Raw genomic sequence first — 27,927 nt, forward strand, 5'->3', positions numbered from 1 at the left:
CCAATGAGAAATCATAATGCTACTATTGCATTTTTTACTGTCTAGATTCAGACATTTCCTCTGTTCTTAAAGTCAGACACTAAATCGTCATCAGGTTTTTCACTTTGTAAGATGCACTCTGAAGCACTCTATTTAATTTTTAGTCCCCGGCCTCCATTTGCTTCTGTGTCTGCATTTTAAAAAACATCTCCCAAGTTTTTGAAAAATATTTCAACTAGCCGGACCTCTGAATCATCCTCCATAACAATTGAATTTGACTCATCATATTTAAATTAAAACATTTTTGACATCTTCACCATGATATAACCCTTCTTATTGAATGGCAGAACAGACTTGAGTTCAAAATGGTCTACACCTACATCTAATTCGTATAATTTCTGGAAGTATGTTAGCTGTTACTTTTTTAAAAATTCAGTCATGGGATATGGGCATCACTGATGATTATGAAAAATAGTCTGTATATTTGCAATTATTTTTATACCGTTGTTCCCTCCCCAATATTTTAACATTCCAATAGTACTCCCGTAAAGATTGAATATAACATTAAGAGTGAAAGAATGTGTATATGGGGTGCTTTACAATTGAATAACAATGACTGCACTTCAAAAAAAATGTGCACGACAAATGTGCATAAATAGCAAATGACCAGTTAAATTACTTCACCATGAGGAAGATAATGTTATGTGGGTCAGGACATTCTTTAACTTTGCATTTGGTATCAATATCTTTGCCTCAATTTATACTCGGACTTAAAAAGTCATAGTGCACTGAAACTGCTCTGCATTGAACAAAAGTTTGTCGTGTGGTCACAGCTTAAAGTAGCGCAAGAGCAAATTAGCACTTTACAGATGATGGTACGGCCCAGTTGGTTGGCTATCTCCAAAGAAGGGGCAAAGAGAATTACCTAGAATATGTCAAGCCACTTTCTGTACACCAAATTTCTATTAGTAGTTGTGCAAGGAACCTCTCTTGGTTGGAACTTCTGCTTTATGGTTGATCATTGTACTGCTGTTATGGAACCTGTACTGGGCAAATGGTGCTTGATTCATTTAATAACAAAATCTGGATCTTCGATGCCTGCCTATGACATGAGTTGAGTACATCGCGGAGATGTGAAGAGAATAATGTCAGTTAAATGGCATATGCATAGAAATTAGTTTTCAGGACAAGAAAATAAAGACAAGGATATTTATATCTGTGTTATTGACTGCTAAAGTATTTTGACAGCATTATAGAACATTTAGTTACATTGCGCTTAGAAAAGTAAACATGATGTCGTATTTGATTAGATATGAATATTATCTTTTCCTTCATAGCAATTAGTTGAACGTTTATTGTATTTACATTTTGATTTGTTAGTACGACTCTGACCATAGCCCATGGTTACCCTAATCTATAGGATGCGTCGGGCTTAAAAATAAATAAGCTAATTTATTGATGCTTCGGCATTGAAGCAAAAGGTTTGTGCATATATTCTACCCACCCCATGCCTGCAATAATTAGAGTTTTTGAGAAATATTGTAGAATTTAAGATAATTTTGGGGTCTGCACAGGTTTAATAAAGAGATACATGTAAGATTTAGTATTTCATAGATTTGTTTTTATCTCAACTGTTCTTGGATCCATAATTTGATTAAACAAAATACTTCTGTTTCCTGGTTGTTGCATGCAGACTGCACACTGTGAAGAATTGCACCTCCACGCAGAAACCTGTCTAGACGTGTTTGGGAACTGTTAATGCTGCTCCCTACATGTCCAAACATGCTGCAGGCTTTTCAGAACATCTCTGATGAACCGGTGAGGCAACTATTATACATTTCTTATCTTTAAATTTTACAGTGAATTATTCAAGGTCAATGCAGGAAGTCAAGGTTATATTAGAAAGGAATTTTAATTCTTTCATTATCTTAGAGTTGATGGCCAGAAATTATTATAATTTAAAGCACTTTGTGATGCATGTGCTTAATACTTTCACATTTAATTAATTGCTAGGAATAGTAGTGTAGAATTTGTTGAATGTACAGCACATAAGCAGGCAATTTGGCCCAACTAGAGGATGCTAGTGTTCATGCGTCACATGAGCAAGAGTAATTTTTTCTTTATGCATTCATGGGATGTGGGCGTCGCTGGCTGAGTCAGCATTTATTGCCCATTCCTGCCCCGGTGGGATTTAAACCTGGGTCCCCAGAGCATTAACCTGGGTCTCTGGATTATTAGTCCAGTGACAATGCCACTGCCACTAATAACCCAGGTGCCTGGAGTAATCAGTTTGACGCGAGTTTACACCCAGCCATGGTAGTTTAAGAGTTCTAAAATATATAATCGGTAATAAAAACCGTTGCTTTGTCATAAAATCCAACATGCTCACTAATCTTCACGTAGTGAAGGAAAATTGTCTTCCAGACATAGTCCGGTCTTTAAGTGACTCTAGTCCCACACTATTGTGGTTTACTATTAACTGCTTATAATGGCATTGAAGTTGCCTAGCAAACCACTCATCCACCTCAAGGAAAGAAAACCTAAAGTTAAATCATGGACTGCTTTACTGCAACCTAGACATTGAATTAGGTCACATAAAATTTGTTTCACTTATCCAGCCCACAAAAAGTAAAATACCCCAAGGTTGTCCCCAAGAATGGTTTACTTCTGGGCTTGAGAGTGGGGTTCGAGGTGTTGTAGATTTTCTAACCGTGCTTTTTTAAAAATGTAAGCTTTAAATTTTATAGGGAAATGTATAAACAAAAGTATTTGAGTTGTTCTATTTCATACCTCTCTCTAAAAACAGTTCAGTACAGCAAAGCAATAGTCAGGGGCACAGATAGGTGCTTTGGTGGCCGCGAGAGGGACTCGCAGATGGTAGTTTGCCTCCCTGGTGCCAGACTTCTGGATGTCTCTGAGCGGGTACAAAGCATTCTAAAACAGGAGGGAAATCAGACAGAAGTCATTGTCCACATTGGCACGAATTACATAGGTAAAAAGAGTAGCGAAGTCCTGCATCGGCAATTTAGGGAGTTAGGTAGAAGATTAAAAAGCAGGACCTCAAGGGTCTGAGGATTATTCCCCGTGCCACATGCTAGCAAGGTTAGGAACAGGGAGATAGTGTAGCTGAACACATGGCTAAAGAACCGGTGCACGGGGGAGGGCTTCAGTTTTTTGTATCATTGGGATGTCTTACAGGGAAGTTAAGGCAAGTTGAACAAGAAGAATGGGTTACACCTGAATTGGAGGTGCACCAATATCCTAGCTGTGAGGATTGCTAGTATGATTCGGGTGGGTTTAATAATGTGGTGGGGGTGGGAATCAGAACAGTATGCCAGCAATGTAGAGACTGGGGATGGAAATGGTACCAGGGCCAGGCTGGCTAAGAGGAAGAGCAGGCTGGGGGAGGTTGAACCTGGTGGGCCTGGGGTTCTGGAGTGCATCTGCTTCAATGCACAGATTATAACAGGTAAACAGATCAACTTAGAGCCTTGATTCATTGCGGAACTTGGATGTGGTTGCGGTAATGGAGACTTGGTTAAAAAAAGGGACAGGAATAGCAACTAAATATTCCAGGATATAGATGTTTTAGGCAAGATAGGGGAAGGTGAAAGAGGTGGGCCAGTTGCAATACTGGTTAGAGTATTGGAAGAATCAAGTAACGAGACACTGTGTGGGTAGAACTCAGAAACAGGAAGGGGGCAATCACTATGATGGGGGTGTAATACAGGCCTCCCAACAGCCCACGGGAATTTGAAGAACAGATATGTAAGCAGATTCTGGATAGGTGTAGAAATAATAGGGTTGTTGTAATGGGAGACTTTAATTTCCCTTGTATTGACTGGAAATCCCTTGGGGCTCGGAGTCTGGATGGTGAGGAATTTGTTACATGTGTCTAGGAAGGCTTTTTAGAACAATATGTGGATAGTTCGACTAGGGAGGGGGCTATCCTGACCTAGTACTAGGGAACGAACTTGGCCGGTTCACAAAGGTGCAGTGAGGGAATATGTGGCGAACAGCGAACACAATTCCGTAAGCTTTCAGATACTCATGGAAAAGGACAAGTGTTGGTCCTAGGATTAAAGTGCTAAATTGGGGGAAGATTAACTACAACCAGATTAGGCAGGAGTTAGAGGCTGTTGTTTGGGAGAGGCTGTTTGAGGTTAAATCCACATTTGGCATGTAGGAGTCTTTTAAAGAGCAGTTTATGAGAATGCAGGACAGGCTGTGCCATTGAAAAGGAAAGGTAGGATTCAGGAACCGTGGATCACCAGGCAAATTGCGAGTCTATTCAAAAAGAAAATGGATGCATACATGAGGTCTAGACGACTAAAAACAGATGAAGCACTTGAAGAATACAGGGAAAGTAGAACAGAGCCCAAGGGAGTTAGGAGGTCAAAAAGGGATCACGAAATGTCCATAGCAGATAGGATTAAAGAGAATTCTAAGGCACTTTATACGTATATTAGGAACAAGAGGGTAGCTAGAGAAAGAGTTGGGGTCCACTCAGTACAAAGGAGGGAAATTATGCATAGAACCAAAGGAAGTAGGTGAGATCCTTAATGAGTGCTTGCTTCGGTATTCACAAAGGAAAGGGACATGTTGATTGGTGGTAGCTCAGAGGAATATATAAATACTTTAGAACAAGTCATTACGAGGGAGGAAGTGTTAGGTGTGTTAAGAAGCATTAATGTAGACAAATCCCCAGGCCAGGTGGCACCTACCCAGATTACTGAGGGAGTCAAGAGATGAAATCACTGGGCCTCTAACAGAAATCTTTGTTTCCCTCGTCGCCACGGGTGAGGTCCCAGAGGATTGGAGGATAGCCAATGTTGTACTGTTATTTAAGGAGGGTAGCAAGGACAACCCGGGTAATTATAGGCCAGTGCTTGACGTCCGTGATAGTGAAATTGTTGGAAAAGATTCTCATAGATATGATCTATGCACATTTGAGAAAACATATGGCATGCTTGCCTTCATCAGACAGGGCATCGAGTATAAAAGCTCGCAGATTATGTTACAGTTATATAGAACGTTGATTCGGCCACATTTGGAATACTGTGTCCAATTCTGGTCATCATTACCAGAGGTAGCGGTGGCTTTGGAGACTGTACAGAAAAGGTTTATCAGGGTGTTGCCTGGTATGGAGGGTATTGGCTATGAAGAGAGATCGAATAAACTGGGATTGTTCTCCCTAGAACGACGGAGGCTGAGGGGCGACCTGATAGAATTTTATAAAATTATGAGGGGTATAGATGGGTGAAAAATTGGAGGGCGGAAATTACAATTACAAGGAGCTAAACTTTACGGTGAGGGGGGGATAGATTCAGTGGAGATGTGCGGGGGGGATGTTATTTTACACAGAGGGTGGTGGTGGCCTGGAATGCGCTGGCAAGTGAGGTGGTTGAAGCAGATACGTTAGCAAACTTTAAGACTTATCTAGGTAGATACATGAACAGATGGGGTATAGAAGGATACAGGTGGTTGGTCCAGATAGGACATTTGATCGCCGAAGGGCATGTTCCTGTGTGTGCTATACTGTTTTTCTTTGTACAGCTAATTGAATGTATGAATTATTTGTGCATGCTTGTATGTTTTTTTATACTTTAACATTGTTGTAAACATTGTTCAAATGTGTTTCTATCGAAGGGAAATGATGGATTTTGTTGGAAGGACTTGCTTCGAATAAAAAGTCCTCATAAACTCCTATATGCTCTGGAAATTATTGAGGCGTTGGGGAAACCTAACAGAAGAATAAGAAGAGCATCTACGGTAATTGATATGTTTATTTGCTTGATGTAAAATATTTTCTTTTGAAAAGTTATGACAATTATTCCACATGAAATAACAATTTACTTTTTGTATATCCACGATAGAGAGACCAAGTGCAGATTGGATGATTGCTTTGAGCTCTTGCATCCAATCTACAAGCATAGTTGAGGGTATAGATTTAGGTTAGTGGTAGGAGCTTTAGATAAGATTCGAGGGGAAATCTTTTCACACCAGACAGTGATGGGGATCTGCAAATCACTGCCTGAAAGGATGCTAGAGACAGAAATCTTCTTAACATTTAAAAAAAGGCACTTGGGATTTCAAGTGCCGTAATCTACAAATCTGCGGACCAAGAGCTGGAAAGTGGAATTAGGCTGGAAGACTAATCAACCAGTTTGAGCCAAATGGTCTCATTTCATGCTGTGGATTTCTATGATTCTAATCTTCTAGATTCAACATCAAATTCAGTAATTTCATAAGGCACTGATCATAATCACTACTCTTTTTTTTGGAAAGCAGGTGCTTGTAATATTCTATTAATTTTAATCATTCTGCTTTCAACCTTATTTACAGTCCTTTCCTTTTGTTCTTTACACCCTTCGCCCATACTGCTCCTTCCTCTCAACGCTGGCTTTAAACCTTTTCTACTATTTTCCAGTTCTGACTAAATGGCACCATCCTGAAAAATTAACTATGTTTCTCTCTACACAGATATTGTTTAGCTGCTGACTGTAGTATTTTCTGTTTGTTTCTAACCACTATTCTATCTAATCTCCTCAATTATTGTTAAACACTAGTGCAGTTCATTGACCCCTATCACCATTCTAAAAAAATATATATATGATGAAGATACAGAAAAGAATATAGCCTTTTTCAACCATAAGAAAATGAATGTATTGAATGTATTTTGTTAAAATTCTGGGCTCCTTTTACTAGTTCGATGTAACTAACAAAATTCAATCAGGGTAAATTGTCTACAAAATATAGATTAAATCTTAGCTATGTTTGTAGTGAAACAAAATTAATAAAGTATTTAGATTGCTATCTTGTGATTTATTGAATTATTGCAATAAATTTTGAATCTCACTTCTATTTCAGGGTAGCTACAGTGACCTATATCCTGACTCAGATGATTCAAGTGAAGATCAGATTGAGAATAGTAAAAATTCCTGGAGTTGCAAGGTTTGCTTCATATTTTCTTAAAGTGAAATGAGTATTGACATCACTGTCAGCCCAATGGGAGTTGGGGCAAGACTTGTGATCGTAACTACACAGGCTCCTGCTAAAAGCAATATTATTTCTTCAGGAAAATGCAATGAGGAGTAGTTGCATATTACAAATTATCTGTGAAATCAGCCCTAGTCACTTGCAGCACATAGATGCAGTAGCCAGCAATTTTCTGTAGATCATTTCAGACCATTTTATCTTCATGTGGTAGAGGGTCTTTCCGGCTGAAATCTTTCAACAAAACTTCATAATTCGCCTGTAGGATGCTTACCAGAAATATTACTGTCATCTTCAGGTGATGCTATTGGCCGCCTGCACATTTCCAGCATTTTCTATTTTTTAAAGTTGGGTGGGATAATATTATAGTGCCTATCCGTTTATTTGATAACACAGTGTTGTTCCCTCAGTGTTTGAAATGTATGTCCCCTTTTCATCAAGTACTAAATTATTGTACATGGTACAAAAATCTGATTTCTTGAGCAAGTTGTTTATATTCCTAATAATTTGACTGTTTTACCATCAGAATTTCACTTATACAATAGCAACTCATTGTCAATATTTTTAAAGTTTCTTTTTGAAAGAAATATTTAGTTTCAATATTTATTTTTTTAATATCCTTTAACCTAATCCCTAAATCTTTCTACCCTTCCGCACGGCTCATGTTCCTGCCGTTTGAAGTTGAATTAACCGTTAACCAGTTGCACTACCCAGAGTGCACGGCTGTTACATTTTTGCCCATTTCACTGTTTCAGCATTACCAACCTGCAGCTTTCTTTTGTCTCCAAGTATTTATTTCTCCTATTTTAGTGGCATCTGCCAATTTGGGCAATACTCCCTCTAGCCCTGTAATCTCATCACTGAAATACGCATTGACGAAAACCATCTCCGAACAGAAGCTTGTGGGGGCCAACTTTTCCAACTACTCTAGGGAAAGTATCCTTAACTTCCCGTCCTCTCCCTATCCTTCTTTCTAAGCCGTACTGACACAAGTTAGTAAATTGTATTCTTGTGTAGAAAAGCTATAATTGGAGGCTCAGGTGGTTCCTTCCTAGTTCTAGATAACCTTTGAAACCTGTACAATAACGGTTTAATTGATCCTGACTCTGCAAGAATAATTTGTTTGATTAAAATTAAGAACTAATAAAGGTACCATCGCACTACTGGGCAATGGCCTCCTTCTGCACCATAACAATTCTGTGATTCTAATGGGCACCTTCCAGTGGCAAAGATTTGGAGAAACACATTTGCAGGGAGGCTACAGAGTTGCACAAAATCGATAGTGTCACGATTGTGAGGGCTTTAAGTATCCTATTTGAAATAGTATGAAGGAGAGTGCTCAGGAAAATTTTCTAGATCAGTATGTTTTTGGCCCAATGGAGAACGCCACATTGCTGGATCTGGTTCAGAGCCATGAGGTGAGTCATGTATTGTTAGGAGCACATTTCGGTGACACTGATTATCATATAAGGTTTTGCTGACTATGAAAAAGGACTGGGAGAAATCTAGAGTAAAAATATTATTGGGGATGGGGCGGCGTCAATTTCAGTGGAGTGAAATGTCTCAATGTTGATTTTAGTGTAAATGACTTGGGCCAGAAATGGGGTACTTACCTGGATACTTAGACCAGATATTAACCAGTGTAACATTTCCTCGATACTTATCCAGGAAATGTTACACTGTCAATATCTGGTCTAACTCTGTAATTAGCCAGTGTAACTGAACTGAGCACTGCAACTGACCCCATCCCCTTTGAGAGTTAAGAATTATTTCCTTAAATTTCTCCCACTGCTTATCTACCATCTTACTTTTAACCTATTTTCTAATCCAATTTAGCTAACTCTATCTTCATACCTTTGTAATTGCCTTTATTTATGTTTTCAAGATACTTTTTCATACCCAAATTTCTTACCTCAAACTGAATATGAAATTCCTCATATTTTGATCACTCTTCTCCTGCTGATCCTTTACTATGGGATCACTAGTTAATCCTGTCTCATTACACATTACCAAATCTAAAATAGTCTGTTCCCTGCTTGGTTTACAACGCATTCTAACAAACTATCCTGAATATATTATAAACTCAAATGTGTTTGCTTGCGGTATGCTTATTTTTCTAAACATGTAGTGCTGAACTTCAGTGTCTGTGCTGCTGCTCCTGTTTTTCTTGGAAAACTGGTAATTGGAATAAAGCAAGCTTTGTAATCCTTCAAATTTGGTAATGGACTGTAATGATCCAAAAATGAAAGTGTTCAAACGTTCTCTTCTCTTAAAAGAAAGAGTATTATTAGAGCTCATTGTTAGCCTGAGGTGAAGTCCATGCCTTGATGTGCTTCTTCTTTGCACTTAGTACAAGTACCAAGGAGCCGGTTATTTAACTGTATTTAAATTTGAGGTCCTCCTCTGGATTGAGTTGGCTTTCCTTGTAGAATTGGGCCCCATGGTTTGTTCGTACTACAAATCTATCAATTTCAGTTTTTAAATTTAAAGTCTAAGGGGCTATTTGCTACCTCTCACACTGAATGGCATTTTAAGTGCATTTCATGCCTTTCAAAATCCTGTTCCAACCATAGTAAACATTCCATCAAATACATCCATCAAAACAGTGGCACAAATAAGCAGTGACATTTTAAGTCAGTTATGCTCTTAACTTTCAAAGGACAGTTCAGAAATCCTGCCACCAGTCAGAGAAGAGTGGTGCCCTGTATGAACATTAATTGGGAGCTGGAAATTTTCGCAGAATAAAGGTTTTCAGTACAAGTTTCTGTTTACCCCCGCCCGACTAAAACAATTGATGTTGCTAAAATGGAGCTGTGGGGCTATGTGGTTGGACAGTTGAACCACAAAAGGAAAATTATGGACACCAGGAAAAATTAAGATTTTTCTGAAGAAAAACAATTGGCCATTTGGGTCATTTAAGAACTCCATAAAAGTGTTTCTGACCGAGCTCTAACTCATTATCTGAATGGGTGATTGTTGCTAATTACATCTACCTCCCTTATTTGAAATGTTCTGCATGTTTCAGTTTGTTGCTGCTGGGGGACTACAGCAATTATTGGAAATTTTTCTGTCTGGGATTCTGGAGCCCAAAGAGCAGGAATCATGGACCGTGGTAAGAGTTAATTCTAATATCATTGATTTTTTGATTTTTTTCTTAAATTTAGAGTACCCAATTATTTTTTCCAATTAAGGGGCAATTTAGCATGGCCAATCCACCTACCCTGCACATCTTTGGGTTGTGGGGGTGAAACCCACGCAGACACGGGGAGAATGTGCAAACTCCACACGGACAGTGACCCAGGGCCGGAATTCGAACCCAGGTCCTCAGCGCCGTAGGCAGCAATGCTAACCACTGTGCCACCGTGCTGCCCTCTAATATCATTGATAACAGAAAATCATGCTTAGTCAAAATGCTGATTTTGTTTTGACTAGTAAAGGTTTAGTGCCTCGCCTTTTATTTTAAGCCTTATATATTGCCTTGTGTGCCATATATTTGGTACTCAAATTCTGATGCTGTTCTTTTAAAACAAATGTGTTAAAATTGAATTTTACTTGTTTACTATCTTGCATTTTCACAGTGGCAGCTGGACTGTCTTGCTTGCCTGCTGAAGTTAATGTGCCAGTTTGCAGTTGATCCAGCTGACTTGGACCTGGCTTATCATGATATCTATGCCTGGTCTGGTATGTTGGATAACCATAGGAAAAGAACTTGGCCTGGTAAATCAAGAAAAGGAGCTGGAGATCATGGGAAAGGATTGCACATACCTCGTTTGACTGAGGCTAGTACTTTTTAATTTCTTCTGCTGCACTTTTATTGGGGTTCACCTGTTCATTTAGATGCCTGTCTGTATTGTACACTGTATACAACAAAATATAAATCTGTTTTTTTTATAGGTATTTCTCAGTCTGGTGCACGGTTCTAGTTTGATATATCGTTTAATGTCTGTTGCGTACACCTATAACAACTTGGCTCATAGGTAAAATTATTTTTAATTATTTAAATATTTCTTGTTTGCTTCATGCACTGGTTCAAAAGTGAGTGCAAAATATTGGGCCAAAACTTCCTGGAAAAACAACGGCTTGTTAATGACACGCACAATTAATAACTTTCAAATCAATGAGCATGTTCATGAGATAAAGCGATATACAGCAAGTTACGAATCGCCAGAACTCGCTGATTGATTACAACATCTCACCTTAACCTCCCACTATTTTTAAGAACTTCCTGGACTTTACTTAATTGCTCATTAAATTTCCCCATAAAGTTAAACCTCATGCTTAAACATGCAACTTCTAACGGTGTGATCATTGTTATTTAAATGCCACTCTAGCCCAGATCCTCAAAGGGTTCAGTTAACGAAAGAGAAAATGCTGGAAAATCTCAGCAAATTTGGCAGCATCTGTAGGGAGAGAAAAGAGCAAACGTTTTGAGTCCGATGACTCTTTGTCAAAGCTCATATCCCTTTGTCAAATCCCTTATAAGGGATCAGTTAAAACTGTTGTCTCCTTCATGTAGGGGTGGCATGGTAACACAATGATTAGCACTGTTGGTTCACAGTGCCAAGGTCCTGAGTTCAATTTCCGCTTGGGTCACTGTCTGTGCAGAGTTTGCACATTCTCCCTGTGTCTGGGTTTCCTCCGGGCACTCTGGTTTCCTCTTACAAGTCCCAAAAGACGTGCTTGTTAGGTGAATTGGACTTTCTGAATTCTCCCTCTGTGTACCCGAACAGGCACCGGAGTGTGGTGACTAGGGGATTTTCAGTAACTTCATTTCAGTGTTAATGTAAGCCTACTTGTGACAATAATAAAGATTATTAGATTATTGTTAGTAAATTATTAGAAATATAAAAATAATTTCAATTTTTAAAAATGTTGTTTCTCCTTTCTCAATTCAACCTTTATTTTTCTCTCCATTTCAATTTGACTCTAATTTACCCTCCTCTGTCATTTCTCTGCTTCTTTCAAAATATTTAAACCTCATTGGTAAAGTCAAAACATTGTTGGGCTTGTTCACTAATATACTAGATGCCCTGTTGACAGCATTGTGCTGTTAATCAGCCCATACTTCAACAAGTCATGCTGCAAAGAAAAATGTGACGCTGGAAGGTGCAGGAAAAGGCCTAAATAACAGTGGACACTGTGAGTTGCCCCACTGCAGCAAGCTTCGGCCCAATGTATTGGTAGCAGATTATATTTTTACAAATAATTTAAACAGTTTATTTTTCAAAATTATACCATAGAGTACTTAAAGCTCAATCAGATCACCGATCCAGGCACGAAGGTAAGTTATACATCAGTTTATATAATGCATTGTTCATAAACTATAAATAATAAATGATATTTGTCAAATTGTATAATTTATTAATAGCAGTGTTTGGTCTTACAGAAGCAATTTGTTCAAAACTATTTTATCCATTAAGAAATTTCTTGTTTTGAGAAAACCTATTCCGAATAGAGAATTATTTTGTGGCTTACTGTGTTTAAGTGCATAGATATTTAAAAGAAAACTTTTAAACTGCTGTCAATTACGTAGAAAACATTCAAATATTATTGGGTTTTGTAATTACGACAAATGAGTCATTCACCAGGTATTTGGGAGAGGAAAATTTATAGAGAGTTTGGTTACCATCTTGATGTAAATGGCTCAAATCCTTTTGCATATTTTTAGCATGCTTGCTTCTCTTTCTTATTAAACAAGTTCTTGTTTTACCTTCCAGTTACTCATTATGCTATGTGGCTATTAGTGAGTTGGGCTCACTGTTGTTCACTGGTAAAATCCAGCCTGGCAGATAGTGAACATTTGCATGATTGGTTGAAAAAGTTAACCCTGCTTGTACCCGAGGTAAGGTTCAAATTTTGATTTGCATGAATATGGCTAGTTATAATTGATTTCCTTTTTCTAGTTGACTGTAGAAACTGATTGGTTCTTCATATTAGCTTGTCAGTAATTGATGACTTTTGTTCTAGACTTCAGTTCGACATGAAGCTTGCAATGGTCTATACAAGTTATGCCTATCGGGTTTGGATGGTGGAGAATCAATAAATCGATCTTTCCTTTTATTAGCTGCATCAACATTACTTAAGTTTCTTCCTGACGCCCAAGCTTTGAAGCCAGTCAGGGTAAGATTTGTTTTGATCACTTGAAGGATATGGCAATACAACTACAAAATGCTTAAATATACTCAACTCATTGTTGCTGGGTGTCTTTATCAAAATAACTGGCTGATCTAAAGGTAACCACAGTGGGTGCAGCATTGTAACATGCTGAAGTGCTGCAGAGTGGAGTGATCCAGTTGCAAAGTGAGTTCAAAGAGGGGGGGATTTAAACCCCCCCCCCCCAAAAAGGGTGGGTTTGGGTTAGGCAGGATGGCAAAGCTTTAAAAATCTTAAAACACAAATCCAACCGCTGTTGAAATTTTCCTCTATTTTAAATTTCAAGTTAGCTGGCCAGCTCTCCCTGGACCTTGGGAAATGTGGCAGTTAAGGAATGTTGAAGATCCAGCAGACAGGCCATCACAAAAGGTAGCAGCTCGTCCCTGGGTGCAGCCTGAGACAGTGTGAGCTTGGGAATGTTGTGAGGGAATTAAAAAAAAAAAAAAATTTAGTGTCCAATCCACTGTCCGTGTGGAGCTTGCACATTCTCCCCGTGTTTGTGTGGGTTTCACCCCCACAACCCAAAGATGTGCAGGGTAGGTGGACTGGCCACGGTAAATTACCCCTTAATTGGGAAAAAATGAATTGGATACTCTTTAAAAAAAAATTTAAATTCTAAAATTTTTTTTAGAGTCCTATCCAATTAATTTTTTCCAATTAAGGGGTAATTTAGCGCGGCCAACCCACCTACCCTGCACATCTTTGGGTTGTGGGGGTGAAACCCACGCAAACACTGGGAGAATGTGCAAACTCCACACTGCCAGTGACCCAGAGCCGGGATCGAACCTGGGACCTCGGCGTCGTGAGGCAGCAATGCTAACCACTGTGCCACCATGCTGCCCTTTGTGAGGGAATTTAAAGGTCAATCTCTTTCTAAAATCTAGTCGAGTGAATTTAGCATTTAACTATAACTTGTTAAAGTTATGTTTCTTTCGGGATAAACAAGCTTTCTACAGGAGAGCAGCCACAGCTGGTTAGTTAAATAGCTCGTCAGAGCTTGTTTCTCCAGCCAGCAGTGCTGATTCATCTCTGTAGAATTTCAGCTAGTAAACATAAAGGTGACCTTGCTAAGCTCACAAGTAAAGAAACGCAAAGATAGCAGGTCGTCCATGAGTGCAGCTTCAAGACAGTGTGAGCTTGAGAATTTGGTGAGTGAGTAAAGGAATTTGATGCATTGAGGGAGGAGGTGCTGTTCTGACCTTTTGCATAAAAGGAATGGGCCAAAACAGGGAAACTGAGACCAGCAGAGGGACATGAAAACTGAAGCCCAAAAGGAATTATTATGACGAGCAGATAGGTGAATAGTTGGTGAGTTTTAAGTTTTTATTCCTCCCCAAACGGGGCAGAATTTAAACAGATGCTGGGGAGATACAAGTCAAACATTTAATTCAGTAAAACTTAAAGATGACAGGTCGGGTGATGTGTTGCATGTGTAGCATCTGAGAGCTGGTGGACACCTGTGTAATCTACGGCAACCATATCTGCAATAAAGTGTCCGTAGCTTGAAGAACACAGGTCAAAGTTGATGAGCTGGAATCTGAGCACAGGACATTGTAATGCATTAAGGAAGGGGAAAGTTACCTCGGCACATTGTGCCAAGAGGCAGTCACGCCTCTAGAACTAGGTACTTGATGGTCATGGACAGGAGGGTGTGACAGCGAGTGAGACAGGGGTGGAGATCCAGAATGTAGCATTACAGCAGCCTCAGATCGTGCAATTCTCGAGCAGTATTGAGATTTTAAAAATTCATTTTTACGGGATGTAGGCTTTGCTGGCTAGGCCTCTCTTTCCCACCCTCTCTCTTCCCCCCTCTCTTCCCCCTCTTTCTCATTCCGCCCCTCTCTTTCCGCTCTCTTTCCCCCCCTCTTTCCCACCTATTTCCTCCACCCCTCTCTCCCTCCACCCCTCTCTCCCTCCACCCCTCTCTCCCTCCACCCTCCTCTCTCCCTCCACCCTCCTCTCTCTCTCCACCCTCCTCTCCCCCCCACCCCTCTCTCCCTCCACCCCTCTCTCCCTCCCCTCTCTCCCTTCTCCCCTCTCTCCCTTCTCCCCTCTCTCCCTTCTCCCGTCTCTCCCTCCACCCCTCTCTCCCTCCACCCCTCTCCCTCCATCCCTCTCTCCCTCCACCCCTCTCTCCCTCCACCCCTCTCCCTCCACCCCTCTCTCCCTCCACCCCTCTCTCCCTCCACCCCTCTCTCCCTCCACCCCTCTCTCCCTCCACCCCGCTCTCCCTCCACCCCGCTCTCCCTCCACCCCGCTCTCCCTCCACCCCGCTCTCCCTCCACCCCGCTCTCCCTCCACCCCGCTCTCCCTCCACCCCGCTCTCCCTCCACCCCGCTCTCCCTCCACCCCGCTCTCCCTCCACCCCGCTCTCCCTCCACCCCGCTCTCCCTCCACCCCGCTCTCCCTCCACCCCGCTCTCCCTCCCCTCCACCCCGCTCTCCCTCCACCCCGCTCTCCCTCCACCCCGCTCTCCCTCCACCCCGCTCTCCCTCCACCCCGCTCTCCCTCCACCCCGCTCTCCCTCCACCCCGCTCTCCCTCCACCCCGCTCTCCCTCCACCCCGCTCTCCCTCCACCCCGCTCTCCCTCCACCCCGCTCTCCCTCCACCCCGCTCTCCCTCCACCCCGCTCTCCCTCCACCCCGCTCTCCCTCCACCCCGCTCTCCCTCCACCCCGCTCTCCCTCCACCCCGCTCTCCCTCCACCCCGCTCTCCCTCCACCCCGCTCTCCCTCCACCCCGCTCTCCCTCCACCCCGCTCTCCCTCCACCCCGCTCTCCCTCCACCCCGCTCTCCCTCCACCCCGCTCTCCCTCCACCCCGCTCTCCCTCCACCCCGCTCTCCCTCCACCCCGCTCTCCCTCCACCCCGCTCTCCCTCCACCCCGCTCTCCCTCCCCCCCGCTCTCCCTCCACCCCGCTCTCCCTCCACCCCGCTCTCCCTCCACCCCGCTCTCCCTCCACCCCGCTCTCCCTCCACCCCGCTCTCCTCCCCCCCCCGCTCTCCCTCCCACCCCGCTCTCTCTCCCACCCCGCTCTCCCTCCTCCCCTCTCACCCCTCTCTCCCCTCTCACCCCTCTCTCCCCTCTCACCCCTCTCTCCCCTCTCTCCCCTCTCTCCCCTCTCACCCCTCTCTCCTCTCTCACCCCTCTCTCCCCTCTCACCCCTCTCTCCTCTCTCACCCCTCACTCCTTCCCTTCCTTTAATTTCCCCCCCTCCTTCCCTGCCCCCTCTCCTTCCCTGCCCCCTCTCCTTCCCTGCCCCCTCTCCTTCCCTGCCCCCTCTCCTTCCCTGCCCCCTCTCCTTCCCTTCCCTCCTGCCAACGTTATTCACTTTGGTGGGCCCTCAAGTGAGCCCCTCTGACTCCTTTCTCTCCATTTTTCTGTGTTTTACTCTTTCTCTCGCGGTCACGCAGTCTGTTTTCCCTCTCAAACTCTTTCACCCTCTTTTTCTCTCAACTCTTAAGTCTGTTGTAACGTCAATAATGTTTAGCGTAATGGGTAGAAAGCTGTTGTAGGTATCGTTTAAGCCTGTGGGCAGTCCGTTGGACAAGCCTGATGTAGACTAACAATTTGGCAAGGGAGCTACAGAATAGTTATAATGGGAAGCTTTATAATATTACAAACCCAGTCTATATTGGATAATTAACAGGCAGGGAGACACAAAGTTTCCTCGAGTATGTTCAGAAGGATTTTCTTCAGAGTATTTGCATTCCAATGACAAATGAGGCATTGCTGGTCCTGGTTCATGGGAATGAGGTGGATTAAGTATCAGTCGGGCAACAGTTATGGAACAGTGATCATTGCATCATAAAGTTTATGTAGGCTACAGAGAAGAACGAGGCGCAATCTAGAGTAGGAATGATTAACTGGGAGAGGGAAAACTTGAATGGTGTGAGAGTGGATCTCGCGCAGATAAATTGGAATTGGATTGGATTTGTTTATTGTCACGTGTACAGTGAAAAGTATTGTTCTCCGTACAGTTCTGACAGATCGTTCCATACATGAAAAAACCATAGGGCAAACATAAATACAGTGTAAATGCATAGGCGCATCGGGTGAAGCATACTGGAGTGAGGTGCTACTCAGTAGAGAAGATGTGTGAAGAGATCAGATCAGTAAAAAAGACAAAGGTTGGAGATCGTGTTAGTGTTAGAATTAAGTTTTAAGAAGTTTGCACGGTTATAGCAAATGTAGAAAGAGGATCTGTGTGACAGAGTTCGCAGAGAGTCATCATGCTCCGGCGCCATCTGGCTGTCAAAACTGTAATGAAGCAATGGGTTGCCTGCACAGAAGGGAAGGGGTCAGGTCCAGTCGAGGTGCATTCTTATGAGGGAAAGTACGACAAACAGATCCAGAACTCCCTGGATGACAAAAGAGAGAGAGGTTAAGGTGAAGCAGAAAAAGGATGCATATGACAGATGTTGGGCAGATGATACAATTGAGATTCAAGCTCAATACAGAAGGTTCAGAGGGGAATGAAAAAGTAAATAAGAGAAGCAAAAGGAGAGTATGAGAGTGGGATCAACTTGGGACCTCAAAGGGGATTTTCGCATGAAGGCATGGGATCTGGCTGAGGTTGTAAATGAGTAGAAGAAGATGCTGTCTAAGTCATTGTGCAAAAGAAGATTGTTAAGACTCTTAACAGTGCAACATTACTATTAAAATCATTGTTCCATTTTTTCAGGAGGTAGATTACGAAGAGGAACCATTATTACGAGCAGGTTGCAAGGAATACTTCTGGTTACTTTGTAAGCTGATTGACAACATACATGTAAAAGATGCAAGTCAGGTATGCAGTTGTGACTATGGTTGTTCCCTAATGTTGAAAAATAATGACCTAACAATAGCCTGTTGTCTCAACGAGAGACAGACTCTAGTTTTTGTAATCTGAATAGTGATTTTCTTATATATTTCTTAATGTTTTCTCTAAGCTATGTATCTGTTCATCACTCTTCAATCCATCTAGTGCTGCATACTTAATCATTAAAGCTATACACGTCCTGACGGTTAAATTAGATTTACTGTTACTCAACACCACAAGCAAAAACTGGTAGACTCCCCATGACAGGAATAAATCGACAAAAGCCAAGCCTGATACAACTAATAGGGTGAAATTAACAGCCGAAATACATATGTCCATTCCTGAAGTCCAAAATTGTCAGCACTTGTTTTTTCCGCAGCCCGCTCCCTACCAACTCCCCTCGCCCATCTGCCCGCTGCTTCCCTCTGCCCACCCCCGAGCCTTTGCTTCTGTAGAGGCACCAAGGTAAGCTATTAAGACCTACTACCAACAAGAAGCTGAACTGGACTAGCCATGTAAATGCTGTGGCTAAAAGAGCAGGTCAGAGGCTGGGAATTCTGCAACAAGTAACTAACCATTTGACTGTTCAGTCATAACAAGGCACAAGTTAGTAGTGTGATGGAACACTGTCCAGTTGCCTGGATAAATTCAACTCCAACAACACTCCAGAAGCTTGACACCATCCAGGACAACGCATTCCCATTCACAAACATTCACTCCCTCCACCACCAACGCACAGTGGCAGCAGTATGTACCTTGCATAAACCCTTGCACAAGCGTTTATGGGCAGCAGGGTGGCACAGTGGCTAGCACTGCTGCCTCGTAGTACCGGGTACCTGGGTTTGCTTCCAACCTTGGGTGACTATTTGTGTGAAGTTTTCACATTCTCTCGGTGTCTGCGTGGGTTTCCTCCAGGTGCTCCGGTTTCCTCCAAAAGTCCAAAGATGTGCAGATTAGGTGGATTGGCCATGCTAAATTTTCCCTTAGTATCTTGGTTGGATGGACTTGCGGGCAGGGGTGTAGGATGCTCTTTTGGAGTGTCAGTGCAGACTCGATAGGCCAAATGGCCTCATTCTGTGCTATAGGGATTCTATGGAATCTACTACGTCAAAATAAAAATTTTAAACGCGAGAATCATTGTAATAGAGCACTTGCACAAGCCAAAGAGGTGCTGCTCCAGTCAGATTTGATCCAAATTTACTCTTGCAACTGGCATAACTTTATGGGGTTGGGGTGTGGTTTTCCATTTAATGTTCACAGATGAAGAGAAGCTGAAAGCCTTTGTGTCAGGGACCTTGAGTAAAGCCAAAAGCAATTATGCGCAGATAGATAAAGAAGCCCTAGCAATCAGTTTTGGTGTAAAACAGTTCTATCAATTCCTGTATGGGAGGAAATTTGCTATATTGGTGAACCATCGTCCACTAACAATTTTTGGGCTTCATACTGGGGTTCCATCACTGGCAGCAAGCAGAATGCAGTTTTGGGCATTGCTCTTGTCAGCACACGCATACACGATTAAGTATATTGTCAGTCAAACTTTCATGGGAATGCAGATGGACTCTCCCGACTACTCTTGCCAAATAGTTTGCCAATAAGCAGTTTGTGTAGAAACATTTCCTACTTCGAGCAAGTAGATAACATTCTTCTAACGTCAGGACAGGTGAACAAGCATACCAGAAGTGGTCCAGCACTGTCAGATATTATGGACATGGTGCTTTGAGGCAAGGCTTTAGAGCAAACCTTGTGTTAAAGCCATGTTCCACCCGAAGGCTTGAATTATCCATACAGACGTCTTGTCACCTCTGGGGAATGAGCGATCATTCCACCATTATTCAGAAAATGTGTATTAAATCACTTGCACAAAGGCACTATGGGTATTGTAAGAATGAAGGTGATAGCCAGCAGATATTTTTAATGGCTGGGGTTAGATGCCGAAATCGAAGAGAAGGTGGGAATGTGTTTGTCTTGTACAACAATGCAGAACTGGCCACACTAGCCCCATGGCACTCGTGAGAATGGCCAGAAGAGGCCTAACAACGGGTACATGTTAATCACACTAGATCATTTGAAGGGCACATGTTTCTCAGTCTAGTAAATGCTCACTCGAAATGGCCTGAAGTTGTCATTATGAAGTCAACATCATCTGAGAAAACAATTTAGAGATTCGATGAAATCTTCGGTTAGCCGAACAACTAATGAGCGATAATGGACTGCAGTTGATATCTCGAGAGGTCATAAACTGCTTGAAGGAAAAGCAAATTCAACACATCTGGTCTGTTCCTTGGGGTTCCTTTTGTATAAACGATTAAATATTTGTTACATGTGACCAGAGAATAAAGTTCATTCTCTAAGCATTTGAGTCGATTCCTGCTCACCTACAGGAATACTGCACACTCAACAACCTAAGTTTCTCCGATGTTGCTAATAATTCAAGGTAAACGACGTACAACATTCAATTTACGAAAACCACCCAAGACAAAATAAATTGTCGACAAAAAGCAGACGAATCAAGTCGTATGGCGGAAGAACAAGGCAAAATTTTGTGTTTTGTGCCAGGGTCAAGAAGTTGCAGTAAGAACTTCTACCACAGGTGAAAAGTGGATTCCTGCCTGCATCTTGGCACAGATAGGATTGGTCTACACTGCACAAACCAGAGACAATGTAATTTGGAGAAGGCATGCGGATCAACATTTGACGACAAGACCAAGAGGCAGAAGCGACATTGTCAAGAGATAACCTGGACATCCTTGAGAACCAGCACTAACTAAACCTGTTGGGGGAAACCTTTTGACTCGGTGCCGGGGTCCTTTTGACTCGGTGCCGGGGTCCTTTTGACTCGGTGCCGGGGTCCTATTGACTCGGTGTCGGGGTCCTTTTGACTCTGTGTCGGGGTCCCCAGGGTCCTTTTGACTCGGTGCCGGGGCCCCTTTGACTCGGTGCCGGGGCCCCTTTGACTCGGTGCCGGGGCCCCTTTGACTCGGTGCCGGGGCCCCTTTGACTCGGTGCCGGGGCCCCTTTGACTCGGTGCCGGGGCCCCTTTGACTCGGTGCCGGGGCCCCTTTGACTCGGTGCCGGGGCCCCTTTGACTCGGTGCCGGGGCCCCTTTGACCCGGTGCCGGGGCCCCTTTGACCCGGTGCCGGGGCCCCTTTGACCCGGTGCCGGGGCCCCTTTGACCCGGTGCCGGGGCCCCTTTGACCCGGTGCCGGGGCCCCTTTGACCCGGTGCCGGGGCCCCTTTGACCCGGTGCCGGGGCCCCTTTGACCCGGTGCCGGGGCCCCTTTGACCCGGTACCGGGGCCCCTTTGACCCGGTACCGGGGCTCTTTTGATTTAATGGGGAAGGAAATGTATTCAGTAATTTTAGTGTTTCCTCATAAGCAGCCTTGTAACTCAACATGGGCACTCTAAAGAACGATTGCATGATGTCATCATAGATTACATAATCAGCTATTTGCAAAGGGTCCTGCCTTTCATGCCCTTGGGGCTCTAACCGACTCCTTTGGGACATGGAACCTTTGGCTCTGATTGCACCCTGGACTGTTGCCGGGAGGCTGCTTCAAGTAAGCTGGCGGCCTTTGTAAATAACAGAGAGTTGCTCTGCCATTGGCAAAAATGCTAGTGAGCCTATTAACCATCGCCAACTGCAGAGTTACATATACCAAACGGCTGCCTGCCTCCTTGGTGCAGGGACCCAATCCATATCCCAGGTTGCCCACCTTTTTCTTGGATCCCACGTCTCCACGCCTGTTACTCGGGGCCAGGAAAATTCACCCCGAGGACTTTTAGCTAGAAAGTTGGGGCAGGGATACTCTAATGGGAAAAGTAATATAAATAACAGTTAAAAGTAAACAAAAGGGAAGAAAATAAAGTTACAGTCAGAAATTGTGCCGTAGACACTACAGGTAAAAGGAAAACTAAAAGATGTAAAGTAATTAAAGGAGAGTGTATTAAGAAATATGAAAGTAAAATATTAGAATTGAAGGACATCTTGCATACATGGCCCAAGTAAGTTTTTAATGCAAACACATTATAAGGAACAACTGGAATAAATTGCAGGCGCAAATTCAACTTGTCCTTGTGTGTAGTGGGAGTGTGAGATGGTAGCTATGATTGAGATGACTACAGGCTGGTTAGGACTAGGAGCGAAATATACCAGGTTGTAAGATCAATTGGAAAAATAGAGGATGTCTATGAAGAAAACAGGTTTTGAGAAGCCTGCTGTTCGGTCTACCTCAGAAGCAACTCCGAAGATATGTAACTGGTGTGGTGATTTACTGGATCTTTATATAGTTTCTTAAATCTATACGGTGTTGTGGAATGTTTGGGGAGAGTTAACTCTGAAGGTAGAGAAGGAAAGAAGCTTTGGAATAGTGTAAAATTAGTAATACTTTGTATAGCCATTGCCTTATTTCAGTGTACTGAGAGTTTATTTTACTGTTGTTCATTTTATTGCTTAATAAACATTTACTTTATTCAAAGTCACCACAAAATTTCTACCACATCATTGTCTAGATTTCAAACCTTTCCTCACATTATACCAAATCGCAAAAGTACAGTTAAGGGCAGTTGTTTCACTTCTGGGATTTGGAATAACTTGGCGTTTGCTTTCAGTCGTGTTCGTAACACAACAATCTTCAGTCAAGTGATGAGTCGATGATCCATATCAGTCTCCTCCAGAGGTCCCCAGATCATAGATGCCAGTCTTCAGCCAATTTATAATGTCAAGAAACGGCTGAAGGCACTTGAATACATGCTGATGGCCCTGACAATATTCTAACAATAGCACTGAAAAACACTGATCTAGAAGGATAAGGGCAGGAGACACATGGTCATTCCCTTCCAAGTCCAGGCTTGGAAATATGTTGCAGTTCCTTCACTGTTGCTGTGTCAAAAGCCTGGAATTCCCTCCTAACAGCACTGTAGATGTAGCTGAACCGCATGGTCTGCAGTGGTTCAAGGAGGCAGCTCACCACCACCTTCGAAAGGATGGGCAATAAATGCTGCCCTAGCCAGCAATGCCCACATCCCATAAATGAATAAAAAGTACAGTTAAAGCACTGACATTCATCTGATAATGCGGAACACTGCCCAGTACATCCTGGCCACAAAAAGAAAGATGCAATCTGGTCAATTATCGCCCCTTCAGTCTACTCTTGATCTACAGCAAAATAACAGAAGGCATCAACGACACTGCTATCAAATGGCACTTGTTCAGATTACCGATGCTCAGTTTGGGTTCAGCAAGGGTCACTCATCTCCAGACCTCGTTAAAGCCTTGGTCCAAACATGAACTAATTGAATTCTAGAGGTGAAGTGAGAGGACAGCTTTTAGACATTGAGGTAGCATTGACTAAGAATAGCATGAAAGAGCCTAATGTCAATAGAAGTAAGGGGTGGGGGGGGGGGGCAGTTCTGCATTGGCTGGTGTCTGCCTAGCACAAAGATAGATGATTGTGGTTATTGCAGACCAATCATTGCACTGTCGGGACATTGTTGCAGGAGTTCCTCAAAATATTGCTCTAGACCCAACCATTTTCCTCTGCTTCATCAATGACATTCAGAATTGGGCTGATAAGAGCCAAGTAACATTTGCACCACAAATATGTCAGGCAATGACCATCACAAATAATAGAGATTTTTTTTTTCATGGACTGAACTGTAAGCAGAACAGTACTTTTCATTGTACCTCCGGACACGTGACAATAAAAGAAATCAGTCCAATCTTGCTGTTGACTGAGGTCTAACGAACATTTCCCTACAAAGGTTAAATCATCTCCTTATATACAGGTTTCCTCTTTGACCATCCCTTATCTGGCTTAATCTCTTCAAAAGTTAGGTTTAATTACCTTTATTTTTGAATTCTAGCTGTTAAAGTATAACTACAAAATACACTTACTTTACAGCCTTCTCTTCAAACCTGGACTCTTCCTTTTGACCTTTAGCACCTTATTGAAATCCCTTCATGTTCTGTTCCCCATTGTTATTCACGTGCCTTAAGTAAGGATCTCTTTGCATCGTTGTGATGTACATCAGCATATCAATGGCACTAGTTCCCAATCTGTCCCTGCCTTAAGGAATTTACATTCTCCCACATTTAAAAAAAATCTATAACCAGGAAAAAATATTGCACTTTGTTTGATTTCTCTGATATTTTCATGCCATCACAATTTCCCTGACAGTTGCAAATGTTTCAGCTTCATCTTTTGCACTGATGTCCTGGGCTCCCCCATCAAAGAACAAAGAACAAAATGGGGATATTTACAGAGCCTCCTCAGCCAGTTAGTTGTTTAATTGTTCTCCACCATTCACAACTGGATGTGGCAGGACTGCAGAGCTTAGATCTGACTGGTAGGTTGGGGAACTGTTTAACTCTATTACTTGCTGTTTATGCTGATTGGCACGTACGTAGTCCTGTGTTGTAGCTTCACTAGGTTGACACCTAATTTTTAGGTTAAAGTAAAGTCGTCATTGTCCCAGATGACCATAGGCTGCTTTCCCCTTTTTAAAAATAGATTACCCAATTTTTTTCCAATTAAGGGGCAATTTAGTGTGGCCAATCCACGTACTCTGCACATTTTTGGGTTGTGGGGGAAAAGCCCACGCAGATACGGGGAGGGGGCTGAATGGTGGTGATTTACCCCGAGGATCACCATACCTCAGGCTAGGGTCAAGGTTAAGAAGGCAGGCCTTTATGAATAACCTTAGCTGGCACTATATCTGGTGGTGGCCCTGGTATGCTCTCATGCACTCTACATTGAACCAGGGTTGATCCCCTAGCTTGGTGGTAATGGTAGAGTGGGGGATATGTCAGGCCATGAAATTACAGATAGTGCTTGAGTTATATTTCTGCTACTGATGGCCCACAGTGTCTCATGGAAGCCCAGTTTTGAGTTGCTAGATCTGTTCACAGTCTACATCGTTTAGTGCGGTAGTAGTGCCACACAGCACGATGGAGTGTATCCGCAATGCAAAGACGGGACTTGGTCTCCACAAGGACTGTGCAGTGGTCACTCCTACCAATACTGCATGAACAGATACATCTGCAGCAGATAGTTTGGTGAGCATGAGTGCAAGTATGTTTTTTTCCTTTTGTTGGTTCCCTTGCCACCTGCCACAAACCCAGTTCAACAGCGATTAGGACTCAGCCAGCTTGGTCTGCAGTGGTGTTACCGAGCCACTCCTGGAGATGGATATTGAAGTCTTCCACCCAGAATACATTCTGTCCTGTGCCACCCTCAAGTGCTTCCTCCAAGTGATGTTCAACATACAGGGGTATTGATTCATCAGCTGAGGGGGGGGGATGCAGTATTGTGATATTCAGTATGAGGTTACCGTACCCATGTTTGACCTAATGCCATGAGACTTCATGAAGCCCAGAGTCAGTGATGTGTACTCAAACAGTTTAGCTCAGGGTCTTCAGCACTGCAGATGGGTGATGTTAGGGCACACGGCCTTGGCTGTATCGGGTGTATCGAGCAGTTTCTTGATATCAGGTGGAATGAATTGAATTGGCTAAAGACTGGCTGAAGTCATGAAGTTGAGGATGAGGCCACAATGGATCATTCACTTGACACTTCTTGCTGAAGATGCTTGCAAACACTTCAGCTTTGTCTTTTACGCTGGCGTGCTCGGCTATACCATCATTGAGAATGGAAATGTTCATGGAGCCACCACCACCTCTGGTTGGTAGGTTCTTGATTTGACCACCACCATTCACAACTGGATGTGGCAGAACTGCAAAAGATTTTACCTGATCTGTTCGTTGTGGGATCATATAGCTCTGTATTTGGTGCTTCTGTTTAGCATGTATGTAGTCTGAGTTGTAACGTCACCAAATTGGCACCAAAGGGGTTGTCCTGAGATGCGACCCTTTAAAATCGGATAGCTAGGATAACATTAGAATAGTTCAACATTTATTGAGGATTGAGACTAATCATAGAAAGTATACCCTGTAATCATTATTAACCATTAAACAGGTATTCTTAGAACATAGCAGTAACAAGCATTTAAACTCTTGCTAACAGCAGTGGCCGTAATGCATAATGGGATTTAAGCTAGCTAACTTGCCCATGTTCTTAAGACAAACAGAATCGTGCAGAAATAATGTGGTCAGCAATAATATAGCCAGCTCAATAAACCGTTCTTATCAGTAGCCCCAACATTCTGTGCTCAGACAAACCATGGCACAAGGAGGAACCAAATTCAGCATCTTGCGCCCAGACAAACAGTGTTGCAGGCAGGAACCACTGAGATAAGGGAAAATGGGAGTAAGAGAGAACAAGAGGTAGCGGATACAAGAATCCTGGAAAACAACAGATGGCCAGGGAACAAGATGGGGTTAAATCATGAGCTGATTACGCAGTCACCATGCTGCCTAAAGTAAAATTCATTGATCAAGGTAAAATTGTCAGTTACAAGGATTGGATCGAGTCCAATTGAGGCGGGCGACTGATTTTTGGAAATTGTATAACTGTTGTACCTCAAACAATGTAAAGTAGAGTGGTTTGGGCATTTATCCAAATCACTCTCCCTTGTACGTTGACCAAGCTTGTAAAATAAAGCTGCCTTATCCAGAGTTGATGTATCCACGCGCCAGTCTCTGTTTAGCTGAGCCTTAACGAAGACGGAGATTCCCACGTAAAAGCCAGCTCAATACTCAGTCCCTGAAAATGCTCCTACAGGCACCTCATTTTAGACATACGTGACACTCCTCAATGAGCTTTGCTTGATGTCAATGTTAGACTGAGAGATATATTGTGCCATGAGGTTACAGCTTGTAGTAAAATAAGTGTTGCTGCTGCGCCTCATGAATTTTGAGTTGCAAGATCTGTCCTGAATGTGTCTCGTATAACATGATAATGCTACATACACAACTGTCCTCAGTGTGAAGATAGGATTGTGTGGGAATCGCTCCTGCCTATACTGTGATGGACAGATGCATTTGCAACAGGTAGATTGGCTAGGATGTCGTCTGGTTGATTTCTCCCTCGTGTTTGTGTACTCATCACCTGCCGCAGGCCCAGTTTGGAAAATTTTGATAGTATTTACACCATTGTTAAATTGGAGTAGTCTTTCAATTATCGAGTGATACAAAAATTATTGACCGCTCTTTTGTAGCATCTCCAATTTTGGCATTTTGTATATGACCAATATTAATTGCTCCACTGTTAGCAGCGTGCTTTTAATCTCCTGAGACTGCACTGGATTCCTTCTCTGAACTTTTCCCACACTCAAATTTTTTTCCGTACTCCTGGAAACCTGCTTCCGTGGTCATCTCTACTGTTTCCTCATGTTACGTGATGTGCAATTCTTTTTGGTAATGCTCCTGTGAAGTGCCTTTGGACACTATGCTAGATTAGAGGCACTAGAAATGTGTGTTGTTCCTGTGCATGTGTAAGTGTTGAATTCTTTTTGCAGACGACACTGCTAGATCTGGATGCCTTGGCAAGACATCTCGCTGACTGCATTCGCAGGTTGGTCAACATAGACTTTGAACTTTTTTTCAGGACTGTGTTACGTTATTACATTGTTGCATATTAATTTTCCTTCCCCTTTTGTAGCAGGGAAATTCTTGATCAACAGGACAGTAATATTGAAGATGATGGACTTACAGGACTTCTGCGACTCTGCACTGTGGTCATAAAGCACAAGCCTCCGTTTAAGTTCTCCCGAGAGGGACAGGTAGCCAACTTGTTTTTTTTTTTGACAAATGATTATTCTAGAAATCACAAAAATGTACAGCACAGCAGGAGTCCACAGCCAGTCATTCCTGTCCAGGCTATTTGATAGAACAGTTTTGCTTGGTTCCTATTCCTGCCTTCTGCCCATAATCGTCCCAAGTTCTTCATGTTTAAATCCTGCACATTTCTCTTTAAATTATTCATGGAATCAGTTTCACCTTTATCACCTAGAGGTTTCCAAATCGCAACAACTCTGAATTTTAAATATTCCTCTTCATCTCCCATTATGTTCTATTTCTAATAATTTTGAATCCACAAT

At 42.7% G+C, this 27,927-nt stretch overlaps 1 protein-coding gene across 1 annotated transcript in view; it reads left to right on the top strand.

Moving 5' to 3' along the window:
* usp34 (ubiquitin specific peptidase 34) overlaps positions 1-27,927 on the top strand; it is a 347,321-nt gene that overhangs the window by 187,163 nt on the left and 132,231 nt on the right. Inside the window, 13 exon segments of the mRNA XM_038808956.1 lie at positions 1,673-1,703; positions 1,706-1,797; positions 5,629-5,751; positions 6,850-6,933; positions 10,001-10,087; positions 10,554-10,754; positions 10,870-10,952; positions 12,216-12,256; positions 12,693-12,817; positions 12,943-13,095; positions 17,813-17,917; positions 27,346-27,401; positions 27,489-27,609. Coding sequence (XP_038664884.1) covers positions 1,673-1,703; positions 1,706-1,797; positions 5,629-5,751; positions 6,850-6,933; positions 10,001-10,087; positions 10,554-10,754; positions 10,870-10,952; positions 12,216-12,256; positions 12,693-12,817; positions 12,943-13,095; positions 17,813-17,917; positions 27,346-27,401; positions 27,489-27,609 — 1,302 coding nt within the window.

The sequence above is a fragment of the Scyliorhinus canicula genome, chromosome 1 (genome assembly GCF_902713615.1).
Source record: "Scyliorhinus canicula chromosome 1, sScyCan1.1, whole genome shotgun sequence".
Taxonomy (NCBI): domain Eukaryota; kingdom Metazoa; phylum Chordata; class Chondrichthyes; order Carcharhiniformes; family Scyliorhinidae; genus Scyliorhinus; species Scyliorhinus canicula.